Genomic DNA, 27923 nt, shown 5'->3' on the forward strand with positions numbered 1-27923 from the left:
TCTTTTTGAAGAACCTCAATTAAAAAGGACAAACCCAATTTATTTTCGACAAAAAATTAAAAAAATAAAAAGAATTATCCCAGAAAATAGATTAAGTCCCAAGAAACAAAAAAATACAAAATGACACAAAAAAATAAATGAAATATAAATAAAATACAACAAAAAAAAAAAATCCAATTTTCCGCAAGCAAAAACAAATGGAAATCCTACCTAAAGGACACACACTGTGTACAATTGTGTACGGCTTCTTGTTCAAATATCAATGCAAGAACCCGCAGCTTGATCACAATTATTATCCTGTTGCTGCTGTCCTTCTAGCTGTTCATTTTGTGGCTGCTCTTGTTCCTGCTCTTGATGCTGCTGTTGTTCATTCAGCAGCAGCAACTCCTGCTGCTGCTGATTGTTTATTCCAATTGTCGAAGTATCATCACTCCCACTGGAACTTGGTACCAACGCACGTCTACGTCCACCAAAACCATTACCATTACCACCCATTTCCGCATCTCGATTATCTCCAACGGCATAGGTGACAGTCAAGCATACTGTACCTATTGCTATCTCCTGGTCTTGTTCTGCAATTGGCGTATTTCTCAGTGCATCCTGTAAGTTTGTTGACATTTCTACTTCTCCTGCTGTTGCTACTGCTGATGATGTTGCTGTAGCTGCTGCTACATCTATATTTGTATCTGCAGTTGAATCTGACTTTTCCAATCTCCGCATCGTCGTCGTCGTTGTTGTTGTTGGGTGAAATGTTTTTCGATTTTCCAAAATTAATTTTATTTCCCTCGCAGACTGCCACCATCTGCGGATGTAAATTATTTGTGTAAGTAAAAAAATTGTTTGCAGGTGAATAAGAGAGGATGTTGCAAGTTTCGAAATTAAGTTTTTCTGTTGTATGTATGTATGAATATTTATTGTTCTGAACTAAAGTCTGTAATAGTATGAGGTGGTTTGTGTGTGTTTTTAATAAAAAAAAATATATGTAAAGTTAAGCAACTCAGTTATTTGTTCGGATTTATTTTAAGCTATTTTTTAAAAATTCTTTTAAGGGTCTAAATTCTTCAAACTTTAACTTTGGAGAACTTTAAGAGTTCAGTTAAGTAAGACAAAAACAAATTATTACTTTGAAATTCACAGTGATCTTGTAATAGTTCAGATCCCGTTTCAACCAAAGTTCAATTACCTATACCTACCTTTAAGTTTCGTGACAGAAGTGAAACCTTAAAAAATCATTTTTCTTGCCAAAAAAAAAAAGAAAACGAAAAAATCTACCTTTTTTTTATTCCATCACCTTCAAATCCATATTTTGTATATGACAATCTATAATAAATTATATATCATATGAAAGTTTATTGTTTCATCTCCAAATATTTATATCGACCACGTCTATAGGAGATCTACAAAAAGAGCTAGAATTTTTTGAAACCAAACACTTTTCATAAAAAAAAAGGAAAAAAATCAATCTTTTTTCTCTTCTGACACCATTAAATATATTTTTTTAAATGACAACCTATACAAAATTTTATACCTTGGAAAAGCTTATTATTTCACCTTTTATATGACTCTTCAATCATATTTCTATCATGCCTACAATAAAAGTAAGATTTTTTTAAAAACCAACCATGTCGAAATTTCAAATTGAGATTACGTTACTTCCTACACTGGTGGCTGGTCCGATTATTTGTTGCCGATGCAACAAATCTCCATAAGTGTTTTGAGGTATTTTTCAATTTAAGATTGTGTTAATTGTAGCGTAACGTACCGCTATGTGTAATATATCAAATGGAAGGTAAAATTTTGAATTTTGGATTCTGAATTTGAAATTAATTGAAATTTTGCACAATTATAGTTTATTCAATTACCTATCTACACTAGACTGGGCCAAAAAAAAAAATTTTTTTTTTTAAAGTTACTTCGAAAATCTTGTTCATAATGATGGAAAAAAAATTTGGTGAAAATTTGAGCCGTTAAAAAAAATTTTAAGAGTTCTATCATCGGTGTTTTTTATTTTTATACATGATATGATGTTTTACAACAGAACTGCTAGACGATCAAAGTAAAAAAAATTTCTGTTCATTTTTTCTTATATAAAATTAAATTTCCTACAAAAAAGATCTAATTGAAAATTTTCGTCAGACGAGCCGTATTCGAGTAATTAAACTTTTTAAATCGAAGTGTTTTTTTGAATTTGACTGTTTCACTTTGGAATTTTGTGATGATCAAATAAGTGAATAGAAAAATAAAACCACGACAGATTCTTATAGGAAATTTAATTCTCTACAAAAAAGGTCTCATAGTAATTTTCAATTAATTGAGTTCTAAAGAAGTTATTCACGATTTAAATCGAGAAAAAAATTAAAAAATCAATTTTCAATTTCAAAATTTTCTAATTCACTGAAAATTCAATATTTTCAAATTAGCAAGATGTTTTCTTGTAGGGACTTAAATGTTCTATAAAAAGTTCCTTGGCAGCAAATTAATTGCTTTAACCGTTAAGAAGATATTCGTATCAAAACCAATGCCCACTGATTTCAATAGTTTTCTTATGACAAGTATGCATTGCGATTTGAATACGATTATCTTCTAAACGGTTAAAGCAATTAATTTGCTGCCAAGGAACTTTTTATAGAATTTGATTTAATACGCATGCTGATAACATAACCTTTTATTTGATATATCACACATAACGTTACGTGCTCTACAAGTTACACAATCTTAAATTGAAAAAAAAATAAAAATACCTCAAAACACCTGTGGAGATCTGTTGGCGATGACCAGCTACCAGTGTAGGAAGTACCGTAATCTCAGTCTGGAAATTCGACATGGTTGACTTTAAAAAATTCTAACTTCTCTTGTAGACATCTTTGAAATAAGATTTATACATCATTATACAAGGTGAAACAATAAGCTTTCACATGGTATACAATTTTTTATAGGTTGTCAAACAAAAAAATTGATTTAAAGCATGAGAACATAAAAATAAATGTTTTTTTTGCTATTTCGATGAAATTTCATCGAGTTCAAAAAATTCTAGCTCTTTTTGTAGATGTCTCATAGACCTGATCGATATATATATTTTGAGCTTAGACAATAAGCTTTCAGTTGATTGATGATATAGGTTGTCATATAAAAAACATGGATTTGAAAGTGATAGAATAAAAATAGGTAGATTTTTTTTTTTTTTTTTTTGCAAGAAAAATGATTTTTTAAGGTTTCACTTCTACCACGTGTGAATTGCATACATGATTTTTCATTGTATTGACTTGATTGGATTATAAGGAGAACAAAATAAAACCATTAAAAAATAGCAGGAGACATAATGCTAAGAATTTCAGTAAAATGTATATTCAGAGAGTCATTAAAGAAATTTTCAAAAATTAAACTGAAACGGACACTGGGGTGTATGTGTGACATTTTTTGTAAACACACTTTTTTCAAGTAAAAATTCTGTTTTTCTTTAATAAATTTAATAATGAATCAACTTAAACTTTATCAAGCATTTTTGACCTTTAAATTTATATGTTGTAATATATTCTCAAGTAGCACAAAAGTCTAAGATACACCAAAATATTTGGTGTATTTTTTGCACTTTCGTGATATGCATTTTGAATATAAAAAATACACCATTTTTTCGTATAAAATAAACTCCGGTGGTTAAAAAAATATACCGATTTTGGTGTATAAATGGCACTAGTGGTATATTAAATGATCTGTTTTGGTGAAAATTATCCCTTTGAAATTGAAAAATACACAATAAATCTATGGATAAAATACACCATTTAAATTATTCTGATTTAAAATTTGAACCAAAGTTTATTTTTTATCTCAAACAGTTTGATGAATTCTAATTCACACCATTTCTCATGAAATAAATGAAAATGAATTTTTATTCACTTTCATAATATTGCCATAAGAAACCAATGGTTAAATATGATTATGTTTGCCAAATTTTAAAACGAAACACATTCTATCTACTAATTTTAGATGCTACCCCCTCTAAAAATCGAGCGCCTCAAAAATGTCAGTGAATTAAAAGGTTTTTTTTTTCGATTTTAAGAATCCATTTTTCAAAAATTATAATTTTTGTGTTGTTTTACATTTTTTTAAGAAAAGTTTTTTTTTATAATGAATCGAAAAAACTAAAAATGCGGGACTATTAGGTCGATAAATATACTATTTTAATAAAATAAATAATCGCTGTCTTCTATTTTTAAATGGCGTCCATTGAAAAATATGGCGTCTCCCACATATGCATTTTGGTGAATTTTATGTCCACAGGGTGTGCTTCCTACACCAAACAGAGTGTACAAAATAAACCGTTTTGGTTGATTTCAGAATCAAATAATTTTATGCACCATTAATGGTATATTATAAAAACAACTGAATATCGGTGTATTTTTTGCACGGAATCTTAAAAAAATGTTGAAATTTTGTACAGAAAAGACAGTGGTATAATTTTTATACCACTAATTTTGAGAAATACACCATATTTTTTCAATTTTCTCAATTTTACACCAAAATTAATGAATTTACACCAATTTATACACAAGTGTGCTACTTGAGTTGTAATTTGCAAATAACGTGCTGTTTTTTGTGGATCTTTCAAAAAAAGGATCAAATTGATTGACATGTTAGTTCATTAAATGTTAAGGCTTAAGACATAATGCCATTTAGTTTAGTATCGATGGTATAAAAACCCACTTAAAACAAAGTAAATACGGTTATTATTTTTGTATTAGAAGTTGTTCTTTATTTACCACATTAGTTGTTAGTCTCAATTAGATGTAGGTAAAAAATGTTATTACTTAAATCAAATCAAAAAAGACTTTGAATATTTATTTTACTTAAGAAAGTAAAACTAGAATACACAAGAATTTTCAAAATACCTCTGAGAAAAGAATATCAATAAAAATGTACCAGTTTTTAGAATTATATTTATTTAGATCCTTCTATAAAAAAAAATGTTCAAAAAGTCTATGAAAATACAAGGTCGGTCAGACTTACTACAAATTGGTTTCCTCGAAAACCATATTTACATAACTACTGATTTTCAAATTTACTTTTAAAATTTTACAAAACTTTAAATATCACATTTAATTAATGTTAACTGCAGTGTATCGATTTTTTGCAAGAAAAACCCACAAAGATTACACAGTTCAATCACTTAATTCATCAATATTTTCTCATCACAGCACATAACTTTTGCATAATTTTACATTTCAATGGAAATATCTTATTGTTTTATATTAAATAAATTGCCAGATGCATTTTCCTACATAGACAGACAATGTATAACATTTTAACCCTGATCTAATCTAGAAAATCATCTACGTCAATCTTATTGTATTATATATGATTTTGTTTATAAAGGATATTTCTAATGCCAGCAATCAGGTACATGAACAATGATGGTACACAAAAACCTGCAATCAACAGCAAAATTCTAGTTGACTTACGCTGGACTAACTTCTCCATCCAACTGACTTTGATAGAATTGAGGTTTTGTTCAATTTAATTGTAAAGTTTGATGGCTTTTAACTTTGATTGGCTAAACAAGTTTGATTTTACAGATGATGCATAAATATGGCACATAGAGGTTTTGAGGGTTTAGAAATTTATCTTATTTTGATATGGTTTAAATGAAGTTCTAAACAATTCAAAAATCGATACATGTTTTCTTAATTTTTGTGGGAGTGTTATTGTTTTCATGAAGATTTGTATTTATTAAATAAATTTTATAAATTAAATCAGGTTGTTGCCAAGTGTGATTTTTTACTCATATACTAATAGGATTACAGCTTTGTCGGTACTCACCTATACCAAGGTCCAAGTTGACCTCGAACTAGGATATAGACATTAAGGAAGTACACCGAAAACTAAAATAAAAGAAATTTAAATTAATAGTTTGAATGAATTTATTTTAATGAAAAAAGAAATTGTTTGAAAAAAAGTACGTATACACCGTGGTGTACTCATTTAAATTCATTTTAAAGCTTTAATAATATCGTATATAAGGTATATAAAAGGTGTGAGAGTTGTGATCTCTTTTCCTTTTACTTGCCTCTTGTCAATGCTATCATTGCACTCGTAAAATATATATTTTATAAACTAAATAAAATGAAATATACTTTTTAAGTGGTAAAAAAAAATTCAATAAAATTCCACAAAAACGCTTTTTAAATGTGATATTTTCTGGTGAATATCAAATGATGTGTATAATAACGCAAAAAATAGGTATTTTCTGTAGAATCATTATGAAATTTTATCTGATTGAAAATTGGTATAATTGAAATTCTAGGAAAAAACCATACAACAATGAGATTTTTCCAGACAATTTTTTTTTTGTTTTCATGGTTAACTGTTTGCAATAATAATTTCCAGGAAATAAAATTATTTGTTAGGTATATGTGAAAAATGTGTTTTACGGTTCGATATATTCCCAGAACTTATCGTAAACAAATTTAACAGTAAATTTATTTTGTACAATAAATTAAAAAAAAAATTCTATTATATAAATCCTTCTTACCGTCATAAACAAAAAGAATAGCAACCATCCTTTTGTCCAAATTCTTGCTACAGCTGGCATATTACTACCCCTTTGTTGAACAAAATAATGTTGTATTCCAACGAGTATTGTGCCAATAATACCAAAGGCAACTAATGTCAATAAAGAAAACATTTGGCAATCTTCCTGTGTGAATATACAAAATTAAAGAAAAAATTAAATTAATCTTAAATAGAAAATTAAATTAGGTGATTTTCATTTTATTTTCAAAAACCATTGCCAAAACTACTTCCATCGCACACATTGTCAAACCATTTGACACCACAAATGCTCCATTTCCTAAATATATTCATTCACATGGCACACAATGAAATTCATTTATTAAAATAAAATTTAATTGCTAAGCAATTTATTTGTCTGTCTTTTGGTTGGATATGTGTATGGGAAAATATCTACGTAGATGTGTTTTGTTTTTTAGATTTCTGAAGAAAAAAATAAAAATAAAATTTGAGCCTAATGATGTAGGAACTTTTTCATTCAAAATTTTAATTTTTTTTGTACCATTAATCGTATTATTGATAAATGAGTTATTTTTTTGTTTTTAAAAAAAATTGGAATATTTTTTTATTATAGAGACAAGCAGACAAGATTCATAATATTCAAGCTCATCTCAATTGAATTCATCATTTAGAGCCCTATGAAAGGACATATGTTATTTATTAAATCCTTTTTAATTTTTTTTTTGTAACCAGTTAAAATTTACTTCATCAGCATCTAATGCATAATAATAAAAGTGAATTCAAATGAATAAAATAAATCCATAGATTTTTTAAATTGAAAATTAGCATTTCATGTTTCTTTTTATTTTTTTGTTATGAGTTGATTTTTTGAGAATTCTCAGAATAATGAATGAATGAGTCATGAATTGATGCATATTTAACATGTAAAGAAGGGATGTAGTTGAATATATTAATTTAATTTAATTTTTTGGTTGTAAATTTGTTAGCTTTTATGAAGAAAAATTAATAATTTTTTCTTTAAAACATTATGTATAAGTGTAACGTATATAAGAGAAAATGAAGTTTGAATTTTATTCGTAAGCATTTTCTCAGGAAAATTAAAATTTTGTAAGTATAAAAGAAAATTAAAAAAAAAAAAAAAAAAAACAGAACAGAACAGAACAGAACAGTGTGTTTTTAGATGTCGATAATACAACCACTTAAATATTTTTTTAATTCTAAACTAACTTGGCAAAAAATTGTGATACATGATTCAAAATTTTACAATTGAATAGATTAAACATTAAATACTCAAACAGTACCTACTTCAAAATGAAAATGAAATGAATGGAATCAGTCAACGTTTTTTATTTTTGCAGTACTAATTCTTGTGTACTTAAATAAAATAAATCTTTAAGTCTTGTTTTTGACTTGACTGTTCGTCTTTTTTTTTTTGTGATGAAGCAATACATAAATTTGCATTTAAGTCTTTCATCATTTCATTATTTTATTTTTTTAATATACATAATTATATTTATTATTTTAAGGCTTTTATCCAGGGTTGTAAAAAATCATTGTTTTAAATGCATTTGTTTTCCATTACAAATTAAAAAAAAAATTTTTATTGAAATAAAAAAAAGTGCTGGAAAATAAAATTTTTATTGCAAATAAAAAATTTTCTGAAAAAAAAAAAATGTATGCTAAATGTGTGCATTAAATATATTTTTTTTAAATATTTGTCGAATTTCTTACAATTTTGACTATTTGACCAGCTATTTCAACTATTCTCAAGTAGCACACTGGTGTATAAATTGGTGTAAATTCATTAATTTTGGTGTAAAATTGAGAAATTTGAATAAAATGGTGTATTTATCAAAAAAGATGGTATAAAAATTATACCATCATCTTTTCTGTGCAAAATTTCAACATTTCTTTTAAGATTCCGTGCAAAAAATACGCCGATATTCAATTGTTTTTATAATACACCATTATTGGTGCATAAAATTATTATTTTTTATATTCAAAATGCATACCTATCACGAAAGTGCAAAAAATACTCCAAATATTTTGGTGTATTTTAGACTTTTGTGCTACTTGAGTTATTGAAGCTAATGAATAATAATGTTGAAGTCGAATAGTCAAAAATTAAAATTGTAAGAAATTCGACATTTAAAAAAAAATATTGAATGCGCACGTTTTGCATTAAATTTTTTTTTTCGATGCAGAATATTTATTATTTGCAATAAATTTTTTTTGATGTAAAATATTTTGATTTGCAAGAAAAAATTTTAATACAATTTTTTTTTTAAGTAAAATTTAAAAAAAAAATTCTTGCAATATTACCTATAATATTTTTATAAGAAAAAAAAAACCTAATATAATTTTATAGATTACTACAAAATCTAAAATTTTTATGTTTAATACAGAAAACCGTTATTTTCGACATTTTATATTTTTTCTGACAGAAATATTTACTAAGCCATTGATCGTGGAATTAAACTGTTAACAACTGTATCTTTTATGTAGAGAATATAAAATATATAATAATTTTCTGTTTTCTCCTCCATAATGTCTAATATTATAAATGCTCAAGCCTATAAATAAGCTATTGATTAAAAACATCAAAAATGTCTTCTTTTTTTCATATCGATTTATTTTCTACAAAAAGTTAATAATTTGAAATTTACAAGTACAACTTGCCTTACAAGTTTTTGATTAGAACTTCAAAAGTTTTTTTTTTTTTTGAAAAGTGACGAAAGAGTCGAAATTAGAATTCCATAGATTTTTTAAATTTTAAGCTTCGAAGATTCGAAAGATTTTAATTTTTTTTAGTAAAAAAACGTATCAATTTCAATTTTTTTAATGTTATTTCCGAGTCCTTGAAAAGTACTACTTTTAAAAGTACCATTCGGTTTTGCTATCTTTTAATAAAAAAAAAAAACCCCTCTGCATTCAACAAAAAATTATAAATTTATTTCATTCTGAATTGCCAATGCAAACACAGCTTTCTTTTTTAAAAGTTAAAAAATTTACGATAGTACAAAAGGTTGAAGGCCTATTAAAAAATAAAAACACATCTTTATTTTTTTTGGTAAAAAAAAAAAAAAAAATAAATTTATGTCTGATCATGTATTTCCTTTAATCAAGCTTATCCAAAGTAAAATAATTAAAATCAACTTTGTCGCCGCCGCCAAAGTAATAATTGAATTAAAATAAAAAAAATAAAAATGAGCAGTTATTTTCTTGTTTGTAAAAATTTTTAATACTGTAAATACACATAAAAAGTTTAATTAAAAATACTTATTGGATTAATTATTAATGCAGAAAAATAAAAAAATACAATATGTAAAAGTATTTATTTCTCCTTTAAGTTGGGTTCGTATGTGAAAATTACCACCCATGTTCCTCCTCAAACATCAAACCACATCTCGCGCTTCTCGTAGTTTGTTCTTGGTTACTACATGCAATTTATAGTGAATTAAAGCCAGTATGAAAGAATGATGCAACGACCTCAATCCCTTGATCCACATACAAAAAAAAAAGGACAACAACAGAAAAACAAAAACAACATAAAGCAGCTGCATCAATTAATTTCTCCGTGTGGCCGGAAAGCAATAATTATAATCGTTTGTTAAATTATCAACTCTGCATCGCATCATCGTTGCCAGCGTAATCATTTGGTTGGACGGACAAACAACAGACAAAATACTGCGAAGCGAAATACAAACAAAATATCTCTTCCTGTCTGTCTACACTCAAAAAATATCAGATAAACTTTCATCAACATTAAATGCAGTTCAATTGCCATAAGTGACTGTGAATTATAAGAAAATTTGAAATGGATTTTCTGTGAGAATTTTCTTGGCCCAAATGCCTCATTTATTATTAGAATGATCTGCTAAGAAAAAGGGTCCTTCTTTACTGACCCCACATTGGGCGCCAATTAAAAAAATATTTATATTATTTCGTTCTTAGGTAACGTTGAGCTTTTTAAAATGGTTGAAATATTTTTTTAAGTGTAAAACCCCGAGTGTCGTGTCATTCAACTGCGTTTTTCTCGGAGGTGGTCATGGTACATATCTTTCAGCTTAAAAAAAAGTAAAAACAACAAAAAAATAACGGACCACATTTGGGTGCACTTATACGTTATTGCCAACTACTTCGATGATAATTAGCATAAAAAAGCCCGTTTCTCTTGTCCAAGCATACTCCAAATTCCTGTTTCAACAATATTGATGGGCAGTGGTTGTGGCAATGATGGACGATGATAAAAGAAAAAATAAAAAAAAACAACAACAACAAATATTTGTAAAATTTAAAACCCTTTACTGATGCAAAAATGCACTTACCTGCAATGCCCGTCGACTCATCGAATGCGAATACCACATACGCAGCGATTGTAAACATGTGTATCTGAAAGAGTAAACAGATTTAAGAGATTAACTCCAGAACAACAACGGCGAGCGGCACTATTGTCACGCCCGTGACATTCTTACATATCAATATTAAAGAGGGTGATTGCAGTATGTGTGGGTGGAATGAGTAAATTCGTGTATCTCCTGCCTATCCGACCACAATCAGCAAAAACAAAAAAAAAAAAAAATAGGGAATTTCATCCTGACTCTTATCGACACTACGTCCGCAGTGAGTTGTCTCTGTCACGTGTCAAAATAGAGAACACATTCCCGTGCGATTTATACATGAAAAGCTGTATTTTGCTAATTGGGTCCGATTTGCAAGGAATATACAATTACTGTTAATTACGTTGTTGTTACTCTTTCGATTGTGTTTACATTTTGGGCTGCATCCTTGTTGTTGTTGCCAAAAGGACGAGTGATGGCATTTTATTTGCTTTTATTTCAAAGTTTTGGGGTGAAATTATATTAGATGCGGTTTTTCGATTGAATTTTCGAAATTTAATTTTTGTTCAATGTCATCCTTGAAAATTCAATTTATTGGAATGTTTGTAAAGGAAAGCCAAAAATTATATAATCCTTGCTTACTTACAAACATTAACATTTAAGCATATTTGAATTTCAAAAAAATATTATTAATTTTCTATACATAGCTAATTTATTTATTTTTTAAATATAACAAAAGAAATGATTGTCTTTCAAAACTAGAAAATGCAAAATCAACTGCTCAAAATTTAATATATACATAATTCAAAAATTTATTAAAGCAAAAATGTCCGTATTGAAAAAGTGAAAATAATTTAAATTCAAATTTAAGATTGAACTCAAAAACTAGATAGATAATAGAAAAGATACGGTTTCAGAAACGAAGCTTTTGAAATTCCTTAAACTACGGAAAAAATTCTTAATATTACCTAAAATTCAAACATTTTGAAATCTAATAAAACTTTTAAAAAACAGGTATCCAGAGTATTAATCAGTGGATGGCACCATAAAAATGTGTGAATTCAAAATCACGAAAAAAAAAAAAATGGTAAATCCATTTTATATGCTAAGAAGATTACGATTTTGAAATTATAATCCTAAAACTACAAATTTTTAAATTGAACAAACAGAAGTAAAAAAGCGAGTCATAAGAATTTTCAGACTCGTAGAAACCAAAAATCACGGATGTCCTAAATTCTGAATATCCAAAGCAAAACGCATCCTGCAGGATGCCGAAAATTCTGAAAAACTGCACTTTCTTTTGAAAATGAAATGCATTAATTCTAAAAATCAAATCAGAGCTGTTCCGAGATAATACCAATATTGAGCTTAAATTATGCTAATTTATTCTTAAAAGTCAGTCTTTTAGGTCTTATCCTCTGAAAATTCAATACAAATGCTTATTTATTCTAAAATGTGAAAATATGAAAAAAAAACTCAAAATGTCAAAACACAAAATCTTAATCTAAAAAAAAATCTGTAAATTCAAAATTCTGTTTTCTGAAAAGTCAAATTTAGATTGGCGTTGGGGTCATAATAATATAAGTGCCAAAGTTTGATTTCCATATTTCTGTATGCCATAAAATTCCGTGAATTAAAGATTTATTTTTTTTTTTTGAAATTCTATAAATCCATATTTCAAAAATCGTCATCTCAAAATTTTGTAAAAAATTGAGTACATTTTTCATAATCAAAAGAATATTTGTTTATTTTTCATTTAGAAATATAATAAATAAATTAATAAATTTTGAGAACCAGAAGTTCTTACAGAGTTTTGAAATGCAGAATTATGAATTTTAAGAATTTTTAAATACAAACATTTTGGAGAAAAGACTTTAAGAAAGCGAATATTGACAGTAAAAGTATTCTGACCCCAATCCACTCAAAATTGCAAAAAAAAAACCCTCTTTAGCCCAAAAATTTAAAAACCAAAAACCTCAAAAATATATAAGTTCTTAAAATTCAAAATGATTGAAAAATAAAATCTTTAAAAATAAACTTCTAAGTTTTTTACATCAATGTTTTTTTTTTTTTTTGGAGCGAAGATTACCGAATGCCATAGTTTTTAAATGAATAGGAAATCCAATACATACACATAAATAAAATTCCAAAAATTAAAAATTTTTATCCCAAAAACTGTCAATTTTAAAATTCGTTTTGTATTATTAATCATATTTTGAGATAATCAGCTTTCATTTTTACTTGCGATATAGGTACTATACATATATCAAGTTATGCATTCCTACAAAAAAAAAAGTTGAGATAACATTTTTCCATGACATTACGATGGTAGACAATGCCAAAAAAGTGGGTCCCGGAAGTCTGTCTGTCTGTCTGTCTGTCTGTCTATCTGTCAGTCTGTCTGTCTGTCTGTATAAGGAGCTACAGCCTAAACGGATGGACCGATTAATATCAAACTTGGTATGTAGCGACTCTCCAGAGGGGTTTTTGGAATTAATTTTTTTGGACCAAAAATAACGGTACTTGTCATATACCGATTTTAGTAAAATTGAAATTTCTCAAAAACGGCTCTAACGATTTTGTTTAAAAAATTCAAATGTTAGTTTTAAGCTAAGGTCTATCTTTCAATGAAAAATTTTTTTTTTGAGAATCATTATTAACGGTACCTGTCATAGAACCGTTTTTTTCAAATCCGATTATCTCCGAAACGGCTTATTCGATTTCAACGAAACTTTTTGTGAAGAAGTATTTATATAATTTAAATATAAATCAAAAATAAGATTTTGAAAAAAATAGTTTTTGGATTTTTTTGAAAATTTTTTTTTGAAAAATCAAATTTTCGAAAACGGGACATTGAATTTTTTTGAAATTTTGTTTTTAGATGTTGATTAGTGATTTCTAAAGAATGGCATACCAATTTTATTTTAAAACTTTTTTTCCAAAAAATTATTTATAAAAAATTAGTTTTTTAAAAAACGGCTCTAACAATTTTGAAAATTTTTTTTCTAAAAATGCATCTTAATATATCAATCAAAACTGCATACTTGTTTTGGAGGGCAATTTAATTTCAGATTTTATTTTATTTTTTTTTAAACGAATTTTATTTTTTTTCCAAATTTCTATATAAAAAGTCTCAAAAATTTAAGCAACTTTAACTCTAAGAGCAAGTTCGTGCGACCCAGTCGTGCATTTTATTTATATTTATAATTATTCAATGTTTGTGTTACTGGGTTTTGGGTTTTCAGTATTTTTGGTTTTGGGGATACATATTTTTTTTATTTACGCAACTTTTGAGTTTTAAAAAAGGTAATTTTCGGTATTATGTTAAACGTAATAAGTTTAAGTGAGTTTCAGAAATGTTAATTTGCGATTATGTGAAACCTATTTAGTTCATTGCATCCATATAATTTCATTTAGCTGAATCTGGATAAATTCCAAAGGTCTTCTTTTAAAGATATAATTGTTAATCTGAAAACATTTTATTTATTTTTGCAACAACAGTTTTCTCTACAAAATTACACATTCTGAAATTTTTGTGAACCTTATAGCTATTTTAAAGTTCATTTATTTACACAAAATTCTGCTCAAATTTTCGCTCTAAATATTTACTAATCCTGTGGTGCATAGAACTTACATAGTTGTTAAAATATGATTTCACAAAACATAAAATTAACCCTGACAAATTTGTTGCGCATTTAAACAACATGAAAATTGTTAAATTTGTGTGTGTACCAGTGAATTGGAGGTATTCTTGCATGAAAAACTTAAAATGTAAATTCTCTGCATATATAACTACAGCAACAGTTTTTTGATAATAATTAAAATCTATTCTTAGATTTTGCAGCATTGTATATAAGTGAAACACAGTTCCGGATTGAGACAGGAAATTTAATTCAAATAAAGATTTTAGAAAAAAAAAAAATAAGTTTTAGAGGTTTTGAGAAGCTACATAACTGGTTTCTCTGGAAATGAAAAGTTGCTAAACAAAAATAATACCTAAACCCAAAACCAGCGCCTTATGTGGTGGGTTACCTTATATATAATATTTTTTTTTTCAAGAGTGGCTCTATAAATGTCCTATAACCTTTTTATTTAATAACCAGTTTCGTGGTTGATTTTACAACTTATCTAGTTGATTTCCCAATTTTGGTTGTTAATTCAACAATTTGTCTTGTTGATTTAATAAGTTGATCTTGATAGAGCTAATCTATTTGTATTAAGTTTTTCAGTTGATTTCTTTATCTCTTGCCAAACTCCAAAAGCCTTTCAACTTGACAACTCACTAACTCCAGCACTGGTTATCGTCCCATATGTGGCACCACGAATCCCTTAAAACCTTAACCAGAAATAAACAAAAACGACTAAAATATGCACTAGAAAACGCTAAAGGAGCAACATACAACAGCGCACCGAAGCACACACACGGTCCTATAGTATAGACTACATGAGTAGGTACTCCATAAAATCCTAGGGCTTAAAAGAAAAAACGGTACATAAAATGAGCAAGCGGATAGAAGGAAAAGCATGCAAACAACACAAAACTAGTTATGATTGTTTCATTTTGTGTAAAAAAAAATCGCTCGAGGTTACAACCAGAGAGTTACAGAACGCACACAGCAAATGAGCTGAAAAATTATTTTCAACAAGGCAATTAACGGAATGTGTTGTTTTCTGACAGAAAACTAGGACTAGGCGAAAGGGTTTTGCTGTTTAAGCTTTTATATACCCACAGTTGCATGCAGCGACTGTCTTGTTTTTTTTTTTTGCACTCAACATCTACTTAACAATCACACATACACACCACATTTGTGTGGCTTGAAAAATTGAGAATTTACTGGGTCTAAAGTTTTGAAAAGACCGAAGAACTACAACAGGCATAAACTTTTTCTTTGTTGTTGTTGCTATTTTGACAAGTACTCAAATGGCTTGAAAATGTATTTTTTTGTTGAAAAAAAAGGCCCGGGATATAAAGAAGAGGGTTTTTGTTATTAACTATAAAACCACATTCCAGGTCATTGTTTTTCGTGGAACCCTTACACATTCAGCCTAATATATCCCCCAAAGACTGCCTACACCTAACCCTTTTATTTTATGATGAAGTTGTTCTTTATTTGTTTGGGCCATTTTTGTGTGTATTTTTCAAGTCTCGGTTTATTTTTTTATTGTTTTTGAATAATATTTGAAGAAAATAATAAGCTTTTCAGAATTTACAACAACAACAAAAAAAAAAAAAATAGCAAAAACTTTTTTACGAATGTTTATAGTTTTATAAGGTAGGTAGTGGAGCACTTCAAGTAATTGTTTGCAAAACAATCCACTCCAACCTGTTTGTGAGTTTTTGGTCTTCGTTCGTCTTCGTCGTCGTTCGAGTAAAAAGCAAGTGGTGGTTGTTTTCTGTATAAATTGTATACATAAAAGTTAGTCCGTCATCTTTGATATGGCAAAAAGGGTAACTTTTTGGGTAAAATTACTTTGCACAAGAAATCTTAAAGTTTAATTAAAATTTAATTTAAAAGATGAACTAAACACTTGAGTTAGAGTGAAGAGAGTTTTGTGTCCTAGAATGGAAAATATATAAAGAACTTGTTGTGTAGGTACATTATTGTTTTTTTTTTTTTAATAACGTGTTTAGTTTAGTTGATGAAGACTGTGAAGAAGTTTAGTTTCAGGTAAAAGTTTTTTTGTTTTAAAGTAAAATATTTTGATAAAAAATGGTTCTATATTTCATTTACTTTTTGATGATAGTGTTAACTTTATCTTGGTTTAAAAGAAAATACAGTAAATCAATTAAAATACATTGATCCTTGACCCTTGATATCCAATTATTGTCCAGTTAAAAATACAATAGAAGGCTGCAAATGATATCAGAATAATACTCAAGTTTCTATGTTTGTTTTATAAAACCCTCACAGAAAAGAGGAATGTTTTATAAAAAATGGATTATTAAAAATTAACCAAATAGCAAGAGAAACTTAAGAGCAGACAATTTGTTGAAAAACGCAAAGTTAAAGTATAATCAAAAACACTTCAAAAAGAGGTTGTCTGTAAAGCCGGTTTACGGACGATGATTTTACGTGATAACAGGTTACAGGTTGTGTGCTTTTAAAATGAGTCAATTGAAGCGTTAACTTTTTTCAAACAATCAAAACTTACAAGAAAAAGCTAAAAAAAAATACCTTTTTTATTTTCTCATTATATTAATTTTTTTATTTTAAAAGCTTACAAAAAAAAATTATGCAATTTAAAAGCCAAGTATTTCTTCTTAAGAATAAAACCATTTTTAAATTTTTACAATGCGCAAAAAGTATAAAAATAATTTATTGAAAACAATCATTTTCATCAAAAAAAAAAGCAAAGAAAACATGAATTTTTATCTTCTCACGTCATTAATTCCATTTTTTCCCTAACAACCTATTACAAATTTTATACCATCTGGAAGCTTATTGTCTTAGCTGTAAATATATATATCGATCAGGTCTATGAGACATCTATAAAAAGAGCTAGAATTTGAACTCGATCAAATTTCATTAAAAAAAGCAAAAAAAAACATTTATTTATTATGTTCTCATGCTATTAAATCAATTTTTTTGTTTGACAACCTATAAAAAATATATACCATTATTATTTAACCTTTCATATGACGTATTAATCTCATTTCAAAGATGTCAACCATGTTGAATTTCCAGACTGAGATTACGGTACTTCAAACAGCCACCAGGCTGTTCGGGGGGCAACAGATCTCCACTGGTGTTTTGAGGTTTTTCGCAAGTTTCTTGATTTTGCATTGTGTAGCTTGTAGTTAGTCTATCGTTATGTGTGATATAACAAATGAAAGGTAATTGTATCAGGATGCTTATAAAAGTTTAATAAAATTTCTATCAGCTTTTGCTCAAAAGTTATAACCTGTTGAATTCTAAAATTTTGTGTTACCATTATCTCAAAATTGTGTTTACGAAAATGATTGAAACTTCGCATACATATAGTCCAAATCATGGTCTATCATTACTCCATATACTTAAATCCTGTATCTATTAAAGAAAACAAGATAAAAATAAAAAAACGATGAAAATCTGTTAAAAACGGTCAAAAAACGTGTTTAAAACTTGTTTCTTCCGTTTTTCAGTCAAAACTCACTTAACAATTCCAAGTTTGCACATGTATGCATAAGGCAAAAACCTACATGTCCTATAAGTTTGAGATTTTTTAAACGCTCCAAAAAAAAGCTAAAAATCATAAATTACCCAAAAATACCCCTAAAAAACAATATGTTTTTCAAAAATTCATATTTCGAAACGCAGAGTTTGGAAAAAAATCCGTATCAGATGCATAATATTTTTTCCCTCATCTTTCTCCTGGCATCCTTAGAATTGTCAAAAAAAATTTCCTTTACCCAAAATCATCATTTTATCATAGCCCCAACACGTGAACAACGTTTAAACAAAACGTTATAGCTTAGTTTCAAAATTTTTTAGAATTTTTTCTTAAATGCAATTATTCTTAAATTGATCTCATCTATCTATAGCAAAAAAAATCAATTCTCTACGACTTCGCGTTTAAATTTTAGTCCAAATTTCATCTTTCCGTTTTACCCCTGTTTACCCTATTAAATGACGGAATTTTTAAAAATCCTTCATTTGGATTAAGCTTTAGGTTATTATCTTTCAAATAAGCTATAGAAGATTTTTGTATCTCTAATAGTTTATGTTTAATTTTTAATTGAAATTTTTTGCCGTACTGCGAAACTGCGAGAGTGTAACGTTAGAAAATAGCGTCACTTTTTTGTGGTGGCTGCCAAGGTTCATCGATTTATAAGACGTTATCACGTCAAAAAAACTTCAAAAAACAATGTCTTATTCTTACCTGAGTGTTTGTATGGTTTCGTATTGAAATTGGCAAAGTTCACATTTGGTTTTTCCAGAAGTACTTATCCAATGTTCCAAACAGTAAGTGTGCACATACGTTAGTGATCCTTTGCATATACAGGGTGATACCAACCTTAAAATAGAAAAAAATAATATTTTCAAAAATTATTCAAATGATACTTTTTGTTGGTAATGACTGAAAACAAGCTTTTCAAAAACTTATCCCTTAAAAATAAAGAAAATGCTTTGCATATATTTCAAAGAATATCGATTATAGTTTTAAAGCACCTATATGTAAATTGACGAATCTGTTTTGCCTGAATGAGAAATTGATAGCCTCTTGGAGCTGGCAAACAATCTTGATATGTCATCGTTGCATGACCGATATTTTATATTTAAACTAGGTTCATTGTCTAAGATTGAAATTACCAAAAACTAAATCTTCCACATGCATTATAGTTCTTAAACCTCATGTTTCCATAACCGAAATGCTAAAATACAATAAAAATGAATTTTAAATTAAAAGTAAAAATTAGAAAATCTTGAATTCTGAAAATCTAAAGGATAAAATATCTGCTTCCGCATGAAAAAAAAAATATTTCTATTGCAAATAATTTAGCAACCCGAAATCCTACAAACTTTTTTTTTTCAGTTATGAATAGAGTCTAAAGAGTCCTTTCTTTTAATGTCTCATTCGATGGATTTGGAGAAAAATTTTGAAAATTCCGATTTTTTAGACAAGGGGTACCCCTTGGATAATTTTCGAAAATCTTTAAAAAATAAATTTGTAATTTTTTTAACTGAATGCATAAGCCTGTTCACTGTGATCTCATAACTTTAAATCAAAACTTGTTTAGAGACTTTGATCCGAAAATATCTGCTTCCGAATGAAAAAAAAAAAAATGTTTCGATTGCAAATAATTTAGCAACCCGAAATCCTACAAACTTTTGGTTTTCAGTTACGAATAGAGTCTAAAGAGTCCTTTCTTTTAATGTCTCATTCGATGGATTTGGAGAAAATTTTTGAAAACTCTGCAAACTAAAACTTTTTTCGAGACTTTGATCCGAAAATATCTGCTTCCGAATGAAGAAAAAAATATTTCTATTGCAAATAATTTAGCAACCCGAAATCCTACAAACTTTTGGTTTTCAGTTATGAACAGCGTCTAAAGAGTCCTTTCTTTTAATGTCTCATTCGATGGATTTGGAGAAAATTTTTGAAAATTCTGATTTTTTAGACAAGGGGTACCCCTTGGATAATTTTCGAAAATCTTAAAAAAATAAGTTTGAATTTTTTTTTGCTGAATGCATAGGCCTGTTCACTGTGATCTCATACCTCTAAACCAAAACTTGTTTCGAGACTTTTATCCGAAAATATCTGCTTCCGAATGAAAAAAAAAATATTTCGATTGCAAATAGGGGAGACCTATCACGTTTTGAAGAACTAGTCGCACTGATTACGAAACGGTATTTAAAAAGTCCCTAACACCCCCAAAATCTGGAGTTAGGTGCAAAAAACGGTTTTTCGGACCTTCACCCATTGAAAAAATTCTAGCTTCGTCATATTTTTATATATTTTTGATTTGTTTATAGTTTCCGATAAAAGATAATAATACCTTTTTAACAATGTATATTTAAAACATGTGATTTGGTTGAAATTCCTAGAATTTATAATGTCAAAGTTCAAAAATTCCATTTTTTTCGTAATTTTCTCAACTTCGACATCAATTTAAAGTATATGTTTTCAAAGCAACATGATATTTTAAAAATATATTCCTAAATAATATTTATTTTGAAATGAAACAAAGTATTTTTTTATGAAAATCAGTTCAAAATTGGCTTAGAAAAAAAAATTTTTACGATTTCAACCCAGATACAGAAATTCGAACGTTTAGGCACCGAACAAAAATGTTATTGTCACTTACCCCCTTCTTCATCCAAACGCTTCAATTGTAAAAAAAAAACATTTTTCCCATCCCACTTCCGGCCATCGGTCGTGGTCTAGTTGTTTTTTCACCTTTTTTGAACTCAACTCACCATTGAATCTTAGTTTCATCACTACTCGTTTTTAAGTTAATTTTTCAATTTTAATTTTTTAGCCCAGTGCTTGGTCTTTATAGATAATGATAGTTACTATACTCAACCAGTTGATAAAAATAATCATTGACGATGAAGTGTTTCCTAAATTCTGATATAAAAAGGACAATGGCTATGAAATATATTTTAAACTTTGAAAAGACTTTTAAAGCTTTAAAAATATTACTTCATTCAAAAATAAATCTTTAATGGTATAGGTTTATTGTAAGCATTCAATATAAACAATGAATTTCCCTTAACTTTTCCCCCAAAACAGATGAAATATTAAATGAATTTATATAATCTCAAATAATATCCAATTATAATTTGTCTTTATTTACACCCAGCCTACATTGTTAAAGCAGTATTTAAGGCCAATATTTAATATTAAAATGGTGTTGTAGATTTTCATTCATTTTATTATTAGTTAAATAAAATAATATAAAGCTAAACAAAAGCATAAAATGGTAATCCGATTTATTTAAACGAGAAGGTTATCAAAATATTTTAATTAAAATCGAACACTGACGATAATAATATTTAGCCATACAATCGCCAGCCATATATACAAATTGTTCTCGCTTTATTTATAATATTTTATTTGCACAGCAGTAATAAGTTCCTATTACATTGTTTGTTCTACTATTAATAAATGTTATAGAAGTTAAGGGACAAGTATTGTTTTATTAAAAAAAAAATAATTTATTGTTTTATGTTCACTAAAAAAATTAAATTTTTTATTATTATTGATATAAGACTTTTAATTATAAAAATAAAAAAAAAATTGAATTTAAAAAAAAAAATTAAAATTAAATAAAATAAAATAAAATAAAATAAAATAAAATAAAATAAAATAAAATAAAATAAAATAAAATAAAATAAAATAAAATAAAATAAAATAAAATAAAATAAAATAAAATAAAAGAAAATAAAAGAAAAGAAAATAACGAAGTATTTTTTTTTTTTTGCAAAATCAACACCGACCCTTAAAGTTAGAAAATCCTAAAACCACAATAAAGCAAATAAATATTCAAATTTTAATAAATTTTCTGTTCATTAGTTCTCTTTTTAAATAAATATAAACAAACATATAAAATATGAAAACATCCTGTATAACGGGTAAGTGTATTTGTTTTTCACATGAATGAGTCAAATCGAATACATACAAGTCGCAAATGCTGGGCTGGCTGGTATACCTCGCATCCAGAGAGTGAATATTTTTGAACAAATACTCATAACTGGTATAATTGATGTTATCAAATGATTCACTTATACTAATTACACACAAAATGTGGTTGAAGGACTTTCAAATATAGTTTCAGAGTTTTATCGAGTGCCATGGCAAAAAAGGACTCTTCTCTCTCCTCTAAATTTTTAGTTTTGGCACATCGCATGCAAAGGGTTTTTAGAGAGGATTTCTATACACTTTTTGCAACATTCGACCTAATTCACAGATTATTGCAAATTGCATAGTTAAGAAGCAAAATTTTATATAGCTAGTGATCAATGTTTGTTATTAATTATTTTGAATTTTCGAATTCAATGGGGTTTTAAAATCGATTCTATTTTTTATAGATACATCATAGAAGTATAGCTAGCTCTCATCTTTTTATACAAAATTATTATGTACAAAGTAAATTGCTAGCAAATACTTTACTAATTAATCCTCATATTTATGCTTTTAACGTTAAAGGATTACCTTTCTAAATATACACAAATATACGAGTACAAACACTCACACAGATTCATACCTTTCTATGAATGTGCATATATAATTAACTTTTAATAGTTCCCCTTCCTGTTTTTGGCTAGTAAAGTATTATTTATTCTATTGAATTGTCGATTTATAATAATATGTTTGTAAGGTAATGTTAAAAGGCTTATACATTTTTGAGTATAAGTGGTTGTTGACCTTTAGAAAGATTTTTGATATTGAAAAGTAAATATACTTGAAAAGTACCTACTAAATGATAAACAAATTTGTTGAATTAAATACCATTTCAATATTCAAAAGAACAAATATATTAAGCTTTACCAAATATTTAATTAATTTTTTATAATCAAGAAAATTATTGGAGGTAAATTGAAAGATTTAAGTCAGAATAAATCTCTAAAATACACAATTCAAATTCATTTATATATATAGGTACGTTACCCTAGGTACTTTGCTCTTTTTGTAGAGGAAGGCTTTGAATTTAAACTATCAATTCTGAATTTTGTGGAAGTTGTTTATGTTTATGGTAATCTTAAATCTTAATAAATTTTTTAACTCGTGTGTTTAAAGTAGTATTGTCAAAAAGTGCAAAAAAAAAGTCAAATAGTACCTCAATTTTTCAATTCAAGAGGTTCTTATTTATAGATTTATAGATTTTTCTCAAGTTAACGTCTAGAACATTATTTGTAAGATAGACATTTTTACATGGAATTCCCTCAATTCAAAATGTTTTCTTTCATTTGTTACCAAAATTCTTCAATAACGGTTAAGCTTATTTTTCAAGCTAATAAGGTCGTTATTTTGGAATAAAGACCAAAACTAACGGTAGGTACCTGTCATACAAATTTTCAATCGATTTCTGACTTTTTCGCAAGCAACAAACTATTTGATTGAGAAAAAGAAAAATTTCTTTAAAACATATTTTTTATGTTTTTATTATTTTTCGAAAAATCAATTTTTCGATAACAGATTAGTGAATTATTTTGAAAAATGATTTGTATGTGTCGTCTATTAATATTAACATTTTTTTTTTTTTAATTTAAAGTTAAATTTTTTGATATAAAATTTTAACAAATACATAGGTACATATTTTTTTTTATTAAATAAAAATATTTAAATATTTATTTAAATGAAGTCCCTTACTTTGATAGACACTTTGTGATGGAATGAACAAATTTTTAACTCAGAAATTATAGCTCATTAAATAATTCTTAGTTTCTTGATTTTTTTTCCAGCTATTGTAAATTCTCTTTACCCAAACTCCAATTTTGTACATTTTCTTTAAAAAGTTAGCTCAAAAGCAGGGTTGTGAAAATATCAATTAAAAAAAAAAATGTATATGACATTAAAAAAAAATATTTATTGCAAATAAAAAAAATATTCATTGCAACTGAAAAAAAAAATTGCATTAAAAAAAACTTTTTATTGCAACAGAAAAATATTTGCATTGGAACTAAAATGTTTACTGCAAATAAAAATATTTTGCATATAATTTTTTTTAAATCTTCGTCGAATTTCTTACAATTTTGGTTATTTGATCTTTTATTTGAGCTTTTTTAACCCTTTCGGACCCTTTTGTAGTAATCCAGTAACTAGGCATCAGTATCTTTCAATTAAGCCATTTAATTATATTTAATGGAATATTTTTTTACGAATTAAAAAAAAAATGTTACATGAGAGTAACGCTGGGTCCGAAAGGGTTAACTATAATATTGAACCTAATATATTGTCAAAGAGTCAAAATTTTAAGAATTAAAAAAAATATTTAATGCATTTATTTTTTTTGTTTTTCAATGTAGAAAATTTTTTAATTTAGGTACAGTAAATTTTTCTTTATGCAAAATATTTTCATTTGCAATAAAAATTTTCAATGCAAAAATTTTCCAGTTGCATAAAATTTTTTTTAATGCAAAATATCCAAAAAATTATTTGCAGCAAATTTTTTCTTTAATGCAATTTTTTTTTTTATTTGCGAGAAATTGTTTTTTTTTTTAATTTTTAAAACAAATGCATTAAACAAATGTATTTTATCAAAAATGAGTTTCTAATATAAAAAAAAGAAGAAAATTTATATTCTTTTTTTTTTTAATTTTTTATTGGGTTGAGCAAAATCAAAATGAGTTTTAAATCATAGTTCACATATTACCTTTAAAAAGCTATATACAATTGTTGGAAAAAAAATTTGGTGATGTAGTTATCACCAAATTGAAAAAAAAACTCAATCTCAATTTTTAATTTATTCCAATTTTCGAAGAAGTGTTTTAAAAAAAATGTTCCAAAATTACTCTTTTAAAATATTTTTTTTTTTTTATTGAAATATCTAAGTTTGACAAAAGCTTTAAAAAAATAGTTGAAATAAAAGTAGTCGTTTTGGAAAAAGTAAAAAGTTTTTTTTCGTAAAATTTCATCAAAGATGATCGAAATCGTTTGAATAGTTTTCGAGAAAATTGTAATACCTTGAAAAATCTGTATAGGGAACAGCTTTCTTGGTATTAAACAGTACTGTTTGTTAAACGGGTCACATCTATATCACGAGATAAATCGGTAACTCTTGCCAGCCAGATGTCCCCTCAGCTTAAAACTACATAGTGTTAAACCATATCCCTCTGTAGGCACACCTCTTTTTTGCGAATTTGGTTTATAATTTTCCATGTCGCCAGAACTTTTTTCGGTCTCACTATTTTATAGAGAATCATATATAAATGGTCACCTTACCTGACACAAATGTCATATTATCAAATTCAAATCAAAAGTATTTCATAAAACTAAAATAAAATTTACAGCAGATTTACAGTGTACAACCTGATTAGTGTTTGTCTTTTTATCGTCTTGATTTATCATAGGTGCCTATTAATACTACCTTTTATACATTTTTTTGTTTATGTAAGATATACAAAGATCCATATAATAAATAAAAATAGTTTCCTTACCTATCAGGATGTTCAGCATTATGACAAATCCGACAGACAAAGGACCCAATCGACTTCAATGACGATATGCTCTCCGTATTGTTATTCAAAGTAATTCCATCATTGCTGATGCTACTGCTGGTGCCAGGGGCATCATTTTTCTTTATTTTCTGCTGCATTTCACTTGAATTCGATTGCTCCCTGGGGGAATTGATTGTGTCTGTACATGCACTACGATGACAAAGAAGATGTTGTTCACTATTCTGTTGTAGTTGTTGTTTTTGTTGATCCTGGGGGTCTTTCAATGTTCGCATCATTAGGTTGTCTGCTTGACAAAGCTTTTCACTATTTGTGGCTATTTTTTTTCTTATTTTTAAGACATCATCATCGTCTTTAAGAGGAATATCATCATCATCATGATTGTCGTCTACATTTTCATTATTTGAAGTATTGATGGAAATCGAATCAAAAGTAAATTTAACTGCATAAAATGTATTATCCACCAATCGCCAACCGAATCTATTTGTGTTGACAGAATCCACTGTTTGTATCGATGATGGATGATTAAATGATTGGATTGTTTGTAAGGATTTAAAGGATTCTGTAGCAAGAAGAAGGATCATGAAAAAGAAGAAATCGTTCGTAAATAAAATATCAAATATTGCAATAAGAAGTTCAAAACATAAAAAAAACTCAAAGATCTTAGCAAATAAATGAGCCAAAATAAAGTTACATAATACTTTACCTCTACTGGCCATTTACACAGAAACTTCTAAAGAATTTTTGTTTTTTTCTTATTAGAAAAAAATTGACACAAAAAATCTGATTTCGAAAGACAGACAAACAATTGCCAAATTTGTTTACAAATAAATCTAGGATAACTTATTGAGTATTCTCAACACATTTTACTCACATTTTCGGTTTTACTTAAAAAAAATATCGGACTTTTAAACAGATTTTAATTGTCTTCCGGAATCAGCTTAAGACTAAATTATAACTCATTTTCAAAGTTTCCATATCTATGTCAATTATTATCTTATAATCTTAAATGTATACAATATACATATTTAAATATCAAGGGAGATGATCTCATCGAGGATGTTTATGTTTATATCTGGTATTGAGCTGAAGCTAAGAAAAGTGTTTTTTTCTAAATAAAACGCATTTTAAATGTGGAATACCTATTTTCTTATAGGAGCGCGTTTTGAAGATTCTTAATTAATTTTAGTGAAATTTTTTTTTCAAGATTAATTTTTAGCTAAACTCATTTTATGTTTTCAACTAAAGCATAACTTTTTTAAAATGATTTTGAAAAACAATTGGTCTTTTAAGTGTCCATATTGTTTTTGCAAAAATAATAATGTTTTAAATTGAAGATTAAGTAATCATAAAAGCTACTTAGTATAAAACAAAGTTGTGAAAATATCATTTGAACAAAAATGCATTTGAAATTTGAAAAAATATATTGATTGTAAGTGAAAAAAAAAAAATTGCATTAAGAAAACAATTTTATTGCACCTTAAAAATATTTGCATTAAAAAAATATTTGTTGCAAATACAAAAATTTTACATTAAAAAAAAGTTAGGTATTGCAACTGAAAAATTTAGCATTAGAAATAAAATTTTCAATTCAAATAAAAACATTTTGCGTAAATAAAAAAAATGTAGGTACCTATGCAAATAAAAAATTTTCTGCATTGAAAAAAAAAAAAAATCAATGCAAAATGTGAGTATTAAATATTTTTTGTAATATGTATCACAACAAAAACCTTACGGTTAAAAAAAGAGCCAAGTTCTCCTATATTGAAATTATGCTGGCACAAAAAGTACTGAGATGTGTACCAAGTTCTAAAGCTTGGCTTTTACAAATAAAATTTTGATTGTTTACTTGTCAATTTTTCAAATAGTAGTTTCAAAAATAGAAAATTTAAAGAAAAATAATTGTCAAGAGAACAAGCTTTAGAACTTGTAACACTTTTACATTTCAGTACTTTTTGTGCCAGCATAATTTCAACATAGGAGAACTTGGCTCTTTTTTTAACAGTAATATTTTTGTTGTGATTTCACTACTTTTTGCAAGGTATTGCTGTAGAACTTAAAATCTCTGTAATTGATGTAAATTCAGCGAAAATGGGTGGTTAACACGCCCCCTGAATTGGAAATCTCAAATTTTTGATTTTTCCCTTTGTATACACCACAAACGGGACAAATTACAAGTTTCTACGATAGCGGGAAGTTCTCCATAATTTTGATGATCTGTCAGTGAGTCAGTGAGTCAGTTACGGTTTTTGCGATTTTTGAGGCCCTATATCTCAGAAACTACTCATCGTAAGTAGCTGAAATTTTGTGAGGAGCTTTTTACCAGCTTAACAAATGAAGCTAGCTTGAAATTTCTAGCATCTTTGGTATGGAAGTTAGAAAGTGGTCCAAAATGTCCTGAGTTGTTTCCTGTAAATAAGGGTGTAGTGCCAAAGTTGCTAGAGAACTTGGCTGGGAA

The 27923-nt window shown here is 27.2% G+C and overlaps 2 protein-coding genes across 2 annotated transcripts in view; one reads left to right on the forward strand and one right to left on the reverse strand.

Moving 5' to 3' along the window:
* On the reverse strand, positions 1-26301 carry LOC129907179 (uncharacterized). Its single transcript, XM_055983272.1, has 7 exons — positions 26172-26301; positions 25448-26027; positions 18726-18860; positions 10854-10917; positions 6527-6691; positions 5815-5876; positions 1-802 (listed from the first exon to the last, which is right to left on the reverse strand). Exons 1-7 carry the CDS (start codon positions 26182-26184, stop codon positions 253-255), a joined length of 1569 nt encoding a protein of 522 aa, XP_055839247.1. The 5' UTR covers positions 26185-26301; the 3' UTR covers positions 1-252.
* Positions 1-27923, forward strand: part of LOC129907186 (zwei Ig domain protein zig-8) — a 306807-nt gene that overhangs the window by 180120 nt on the left and 98764 nt on the right. The gene's annotated exons all lie outside the window — the stretch shown is intronic.

Source organism: Episyrphus balteatus, chromosome 1, assembly GCF_945859705.1.
Source record: "Episyrphus balteatus chromosome 1, idEpiBalt1.1, whole genome shotgun sequence".
In the NCBI taxonomy this organism is placed as follows: domain Eukaryota; kingdom Metazoa; phylum Arthropoda; class Insecta; order Diptera; family Syrphidae; genus Episyrphus; species Episyrphus balteatus.